The sequence below is a fragment of the Siniperca chuatsi genome, linkage group LG14 (genome assembly GCF_020085105.1).
Source record: "Siniperca chuatsi isolate FFG_IHB_CAS linkage group LG14, ASM2008510v1, whole genome shotgun sequence".
In the NCBI taxonomy this organism is placed as follows: domain Eukaryota; kingdom Metazoa; phylum Chordata; class Actinopteri; order Centrarchiformes; family Sinipercidae; genus Siniperca; species Siniperca chuatsi.
Genome location: NC_058055.1, coordinates 21,999,380 through 22,007,041, shown reverse-complemented (window position 1 = coordinate 22,007,041; position 7,662 = coordinate 21,999,380). Strand labels below are relative to the sequence as shown.

The window sequence follows — 7,662 nt, the reverse complement described above, 5'->3', positions numbered from 1 at the left end:
CAAGAAACAGAAAACCCTACACAATGATCTATAAGGATATATTTATTAGTTATAATAATGCGATTGGGAAAGTGGTACATTTTTGAGGTACTTGTACTTTACTTGAGTATTTCCATTTTATGCTGCTTTATATTTGTACTCCTTAATATTGGAGTAGAAATATTGTACTTTTTACTCCACTACATTTGTCTGACAGCTTTAGTTTCTAGTTACTTTGCAGATTAAGATGTTAAAAATCATATGATTAACTAAAATACAACACAATGTTAAAGATTTAACCAGTGATTCCCTTGTCACGTTTGAGATGTCTATGAATTGTTAGCAGTTCCAACAAAGAATGATTTCCCCTTTAAGCTTCTCACATGGTTTCATTTCAATAACTGTTCACGGTCCAGACAGTTAAAATTATCCAATATTAGAGAAAAATAGTCCCAAAAAAATAATAGAAATGTCTATAGCAGGTCTTTCCTACCCCATTAGTCATCTCATGACCCTCCAGATTTATCTTGTGACAGTTTGTAGGGGGGCAGACAGACAGATTTTTACACTGTGGTATTTATACTTACATAAAGACAGGTTTAGCAGAGAGAAATTCGTTTTTGTTTTGTTTTCTGCTTACTTACGGCTCCCAGCTCCAGTCCGTTAGGGGTAGCGGTAATGGCGGCCCTCTCTTTGCCGATTAGACAATAAAATCGAAGAAGAAGAAAAAAGACGAAGAAGAAGATTTGGTACGCATGCGCAGTGCCCGCAGTAGTGAGTTGTAGCAAAGTAGACGTTAGCGGTGTAAAGTACGTGGCAGACAGCTTTCGATATGGAGGTTGCTGCGTTGGTCGCCTTGACTTTGTTACTGGGAGCACTGGTTATTCTCGTTGCATTAGCGGTGGGCAGACGGAAAGAAGAAATAAGGGAGGAACTAGAACAGGCAGCGGAGTTTGCCGGTAAGAGTCATACTAGCTAACGTAACTCTAGCCGAAGCGGCGACTGTAGGGAGGACGGTGAGTCACCGACTCTATCACTATCTCTACGGTCTGTGGCACACGCGCGTGGCTTCTGCTGTATTCATTCATAACGAGTGTGAACAGGAGAGTAGTGTGTCTGCGGGGTTAACCGCTCGTACACACAAACACGCGGATTTATGAAGTGAGTAATGGAAACTGAAGCAACTTTGAGCGACTGTCATTTGTCGTTAGCCAATCGGCATAGGTTATATTGACGGACCAATTGGATGAGTGTTTTCTGTCTAGCCAGTGCCTGTTTATTGTGTAAACAATCATAGACGAAAATTTGATTATGACTTCCTTTGACCTCTCTGAAGTTCACAAAACGTCCATCACTATTAGGGACCTTTCCCCCGTTACTAAGCTGTAGTTAAAACCTAAGTATTGCATTACAAACAAATACATCAACTACAAAGACATCAGTTCAGTTTATTTAGAGTTTGCAGAAAGAAAGAGTGCGTGCAGGAAAACTCTTTACATTTTTAGTATCTAAAACGTTATTACTACTTCAGAGCTTATGTTTGTTGTCTGTTACGAGATGCTACAACCTGCATGTGTGTTATCCTGTGCGTCAGATTCCTTCTACAACAGTGACAAATGCAGAGATTTGCCTTGAGATTTGAATTAGTTTTGGTCATGTGATGCCTATGCTACAGTATCATGAATTCAAATGTTCTTCAGTAGCCGTGTGCATTGTCTCTCAGCTGAAGGCAGTGTTGTGAAAGGCCCTGCATCCAAGAAACCGAAGCAGGAGAAGCAGCAGCGCAGCCGTAAGGAAAAAGCTTCACAGCACACTTTCAGCCATCCGCTGTTGGCATCCTCACTGAAGGTGAACTGGAACACACAAAGACACTGCTGTAAAACACACACATTGTAAGAGCCTCTGAGTACAACAAGGATTGTTGTTCAGGGACATGTCTGTAGTTATGAACACTTCAAAGGTCCAAAAGGGCCCTGTTTCTATTTAGTGTTTATATTTAGTCTACCCTCATTGATATAAATGGGGTGGACAAGATATTAGAAACATCTCTCAGGTGTGCAATCCAACCGCACCACAAACTGCAGCCTCCAAAATGGCCATTAAGTTGAATCAGCACCTCTCTAAAGCAGTTTGAACAAAAACAACATTAATAACATATAACTGCCATGAAAATAGGATTTTTTTTTGGGAGATTACTTTTAACTGGCAGCTGAGTGTATTTGTGATCTGTTTTTAAAGATTTACATCTTCAGTAGGAACAAATTATGTCTCACTTTAGGCTCCTTCTCCAAAGCCATTCTTTTTGCACATGTGTGTTTGTGTCCATGTTCTTTTCAGAGCCACAGCGGGAATGTGACATGCCTTGATTTCAGCAGTAACGGGAAATACCTGGCGTCATGCGCTGATGACCGCACCGTCCGGATCTGGAGCACCAAAGACTTCCTGGAGCGGGAACACAAGTGTCTGAGGGCCAATGTGGAGCTGGATCACGCCACATTAGTCCGTTTCAGCCCGGACTCCAGGTCTCTCCCTCTCTCCTACCTCATTTGACTTAATTTGTACAAACATCAACACAGCGTGTTAGCTTCTCCACCACCACATCAGCCATCTCAGCTAGCGCTGCTACTAACAGTTACTTTTTGTTATTGATTAATTTGGTGGTTATTTCTTTGATTGATTGATTCATTGTTTTGTAGCTGTATGATGGGTGATTTTGTCACTAGAGTTGCAGTCAGTGTCAAGTATGACTAGATATTTACAATCTGAGGTCTCAGATAAGTAAAAGCAGACAAACATAACCATATACTGTATACAGTAATCAATACTATTAGATGTAGCCAGAAAACCCATAATAATTTCAATTTCAACAGTTGTCTCACCATGTTTTATTGAGGGATAACCGAAAAAATGGGTGGGAAAGAAGGTGGGTGTGTTCCTAGAGCTGAAGTAGACATCTTCAGATTTCTTGTTTTGTACGACAAACAGTCCAAAACCCTTCAATATACAATGATATTATTAAGTAGATAAATTTTTTGTCAGTCTATTAATTGGTTAATTGTTCCAGCAGTAATCTCAGCCAAAAATAGATCAGAAGTTCTTTACTGAAGTAAATCAGGTCTGCTTCATTTAAAGGAATGTTAATGACTTTACCTTTTCAAGACCCAAAAGTAAAGTCATTTACTCACTGCACCCGGTAATACATGTGTAAAATTCTGCGTTTGTCAAACAGAAATGGCACGGGTTCATCTTGAGGTAATTTTTGGATACCTGATAATCCCACCACCTCCTTCACTGACCCTCACCTTGTTACTGCAGGGCCTTTATCACCTGGTTGGCCAATGGAGATACCATTCGTATCTTCAAAATGATCAAAAAGGAGGACGGCACTTTAAGCTTCAAAGCTGCTGCTGAGGACTTCCCACAGAAACACAAGACCACCATCCTGAACATTGGCATTGCAGAGACAGGTACAGAACACACAAAATGTCTTAAAGTCACGTATGAATTTGTAGCTTTTGTTTGTATTATTATTGTATGTTTAAGCCAGTAATGCACAAGGAAACAAAAGTTTGTAGCGTGGACAGTACCAGCAGCAGGTAAACACGTAGCTAAAATGTACTGCTTATTTTAGTAAAAAGAGTTTTCTATGTATCCCTTACTATGACCTGAGGACAACAGGTGAAAATTGTATAGTTATTTCTGCCCCCCCGAGTGGTTTACTGTGTGAATGAAGCTGTACACAAGTTACAACCATTAGTTTTATTTATTTATTTTTACTATTTTTTCAAACTCTGCCCTGAGAGTTCCTGGGCCATCAGAAAGTTTTTTGGGACTTTTATAGCATAATAAATAATGGCAGAGGAAATATATTTTGGCCCTGGTTCCTCTGGTTGAAACACAGGTAAAGTTCCTGAGTTTGGTTTCTGGTTTTCTGTAGAAAGGTTCCTGCGTTGGAATTATTGCCTTTTGTACATTCTTGTTTGCGTTTCCACTGCATCTGCATCAATGTCCGTGAAGAATAGTTAAATACGACAGCTTTTTTTTAAGATGCCGATTTCACGCATAACAAAACAACAACATGCTCATTGTTTTGTTCTTTGTAATTTCCTGCAAAGTGTTTGATGTTTATTTATTTCTACTGTAGCATGTACTGTAATAGAATTGAGTCAATTAGCAAATAAAGTTACATTTGATTTGAATGATAAAACAATGTAATGATAAAACATTACAAGAATGTGTCAGAATTTTACAAGTAGTCAAATGTTCAGCTGTCGAAACTGAATTCTAGTGGCTACTTAGTGTTAGTTTCAGGTTCAGTCGAATTTTGGTTGGAAACATTTTGAACATGAGGATTCATCCCTACATGTAATGCTATTTCCTTTCATCCTCCCACCCTGCTTTCACAGCAATTCCCTGTATGACGTCTTTGTCATGCACATGCATTCATGTAAAAAAAAAAAACGTTTCCCGTATACATGATGTTTAAGAAATGCTTACTATGAGAGTTAAGCTGTTTGTCACCATCTAAAAAACGTGTAATGACAAGATGGGCGGATTCTATGTTTCCTCTCTGCAGGCAAGTTCATCATGAGCGCCTCCACCGACACCACCATCCACATCTGGGACCTGAAAGGAGAGGTACTGGCCTCTATCAACACTAACCAGATAACCAATTCTTATGCTGCCATCTCCCCATGTGGCAGGTCAGTCCCACCCCGCCTTCACTGCAAACCTTCCACTTGACAGATCAAATAGGGATCTCTCTCAGATTTACGGTGCCTAAGTTTGTTTTATTGTCTTACAACATTGAATCAAAGTAGATTTTAATGTGGCTTTTTTGACACTGATCAACAGAAAAACTATTTAATTGTCTAGTAATCTAGTAAAGTCATCATAAGTTGATCACATGGGGTCTTTTAGCTTGAAAAGTCGACATATTTTCATGTTTGAATTCTGTGATGTTAATCAACTTTTACCCAACATACATTTGCTTCAAAAGGTACTCAAGACTTATTTGCTTGCTTATGGCTTCACTTTTGGGGAGCTGTCATGTTGTCCATCCTTATATACAGTCTATGGTTCAGACCAAAAAAAGCAATGTTTTAAAAAATGCTAGGGGCTGCATGGATGTGGGGTCTTGTTTCTTTTTGCTTGACGACCCTACGTTTTCTTGCCCCCGAGCACATGATGCCGACACAATGGTCTGAACACAGCCTTATTAGTATGCGGTCACCCTCTCTTCTAAATAGGTTTACTTTCTGAAACCACTGCATATCCATAGCCATTTTATTTGCCACAAAGGGAAATTTGTGATTAAAGAGCAACTTAACACCCCTGTATAAGTATTGTTGCTGTTATTTTTCTTTTATATAATGCCTGATGAAGGTCTATGACTGAAACAACACTTCTTTAATAATAAAATCCAGGTATCATAATTATTGCTCTCCCAAATTAGAGCTTAGTTACAGTACAGGCCACTTCTGCAATATTTCCTGTGATTTTGAGTATACTGTATTGAGCAGCCTCATCACTAGGTAAAATGTTACTTTTCCAACAACAGAAAAACATGCGATTTATGTGACTTAGGTGGAGATGTAAGTGTGTGTGCTGTCCATCTCTTTGCCCAGGTTTGTCGCGTCATGTGGCTTCACTCCTGACGTGAAGGTGTGGGAGGTTTGCTTCGGGAAGGGAGGAGAGTTCAAAGAGGTGGCACGAGCTTTTGACCTGAAGGGCCACTCTGCAGGCGTTCACGCATTTGCCTTTTCCAATGACTCTCACAGGTAATGAAGGCTTTTCTGATCACAATACAAAGCCAAAGAGGTGTCACACTGTTCTGACTTTAAAGGAATAGTGTATAAAAATAGTGTTCGGCATGCTTATTTGCTTTCTTGCAGAGAGTTAGGTGAGAAGACTGATTGAGATCTGCCAGCAGCAGATTAGCTTAGCTTAGCATGAAGTCTGGAAACGGGGGAAACTAGCCTGGTTCTGTCCAAAGTTCAAAAATACATCTACCAGCACTTTTAAACCTCAGAATCAGTCAGAAATACTTTATTGATCCCCGTAGGGAAACTCTTAGAAAGAAAGATCTCACTCTTTAAGAAACCTCATAATAAATACGTCATAACAAAAACCGAGATGTAAAGATAATGTTGTGGTTGTGCTGGGGGTTATGGGCAGTCTCCACTGGTTGCCTGGCAACCTCACAGTGATGACAAGACTCCAGACAGTTACTGCGCTCGGCCAAGAAATAGGATCAAACAAACGAGATATAACATGTTAATTAGTGAGCTTCAGAGGTGCAGCATCTCTTGTTTTTAATATGCAGCTTAACACTGCCATGTCATTGTTTTATTTTCTTTACTTTTATTTATCAGAATGGTCACCGTCTCCAAAGACGGTACGTGGAAGCTGTGGAATACAGATGTGGAGTACAAAAAGCAGCAGGATCCCTACCTCCTGAAGACAGTCCCCTGCGCGTCATCTGAAGGTAGCCTGGTGGCCTTGTCTCCAGACGGCCGGGTGGTGGCCATCAGTGACGGCTCTAATGTGGCTATGTACAACGCTGCCAGCGGCCAGCTGGAGGAGGAGCTGCACGGCATCCACAGCGGGGAGATCACCGACCTTAGATTTGACATTAACGGGCGCTTCTTGGCGTGCAGCGGCGACAAGGCCATCCGAGTGTTTCATAACGCCCCGGGTTACCGGGCAGCTATCAGAGACATGCAGGACATGCTGAAGAAGGCCCAGAACGAAGCCATGAAGCAGAGACTGCAGCAGCAGATCAAAGAGGCTCAGAGCGCCCTGGACACTGTGCTGGCTGGTCCCATCGACTGAATGAGCCCCCAGAAACCACGCTGTGATTGTGTCTGACTCTCATTGCTAATCTTTTGTGCAACCTCAACTTTCCCACTGCCTCTAAATGATCTGGTCAGGGAATAATGGAATTTGCATGCAGTTTTAATAAAGAATATCTTTTTATGCAAAGATAAAATGGTTTGAGTTCAGATCTTTTTCTCTCCTGTCCTTTCATTATTTCATGTCCAGTAATGTCTTATGTGTAATCTCTGCTGTGGTTGTTTTTATATTTGCCCTCTGCAGCTTCAATTTAAAGTCTGACTCCACACAAAAAAATTTGTTTTGCTTATTGTTACTTCACCTGGATGTTTGAGCTTCACTGTGCAGAATGATTTATGTTCAGAGTTTGACACTAAAAGGTTGTTTTCACGTTCATCTGCTGAAGGGAGAAAGCTTCTCTGTGCTTAATTTTCATTTCAAGATGTGTACATATGAACATCACAACTAGTTTGGCAGCCAGATGTGGTCCAGTATGCAACTTAAGTGTTTATGTAGAAACTTGAAGCCTCCAGTGCAGATACACACATAGAATGGACTTTTCGGTGAAGCAGGAGACATGTTGTGTCCAGCAGTTAAACTTTTAAAATTAAAAATATTTGTATATTCCTAGATTCAGGATTTATTCCGGAGTAGATGTAATTTTAAGAATTTTTAATTATGTAATTAAACTTTTTTTGTGGAAAAACCATATCAGATTCAATTCTTACCAGTAGGGGGTTAAAAGTGTAAAGTTTGTCCTGAAGGTGGCACTACAGTGTCATTAAAGTCAAAGGTGCTCATCCTCTTGTTGGAGCATGAATGTGCTTATCTTAAAATTCTAATTTAATT

At 40.3% G+C, this 7,662-nt stretch overlaps 1 protein-coding gene across 2 annotated transcripts; it reads left to right on the top strand.

Moving 5' to 3' along the window:
- The first annotated feature begins 728 nt into the window (after positions 1 to 728).
- tbl2 (transducin beta like 2) lies at positions 729 to 7,522 on the top strand. Of its 2 annotated transcripts, none has more exons than XM_044221720.1 (7): positions 729 to 938; positions 1,703 to 1,827; positions 2,317 to 2,501; positions 3,295 to 3,446; positions 4,556 to 4,682; positions 5,607 to 5,759; positions 6,354 to 7,522. In XM_044221720.1, exons 1-7 carry the CDS (start codon positions 812 to 814, stop codon positions 6,811 to 6,813), a joined length of 1,329 nt encoding a protein of 442 aa, XP_044077655.1. In that variant the 5' UTR covers positions 729 to 811; the 3' UTR covers positions 6,814 to 7,522. The 2 variants fall into 2 exon arrangements, with proteins under 2 accessions (XP_044077655.1, XP_044077656.1); XM_044221721.1 differs by lacking the exon at positions 729 to 938 and adding an exon at positions 1,121 to 1,140 and having other exon boundaries at positions 1,680 to 1,827.
- Positions 7,523 to 7,662: the final 140 nt, after the last annotated feature.

Bases quoted from the DNA above. Each gene is read 5' to 3' on its own strand.
- tbl2 (XM_044221720.1), top strand. From the start codon at position 812: ATGGAGGTTGCTGCGTTGGTCGCCTTGACTTTGTTACTGGGAGCACTG. The intron at 3,447-4,555 runs GTACAGAACACA...TCCTCTCTGCAG, and splicing joins CATTGGCATTGCAGAGACAG to GCAAGTTCATCATGAGCGCC. The intron at 4,683-5,606 runs GTCAGTCCCACC...CTCTTTGCCCAG, and splicing joins GCCATCTCCCCATGTGGCAG to GTTTGTCGCGTCATGTGGCT.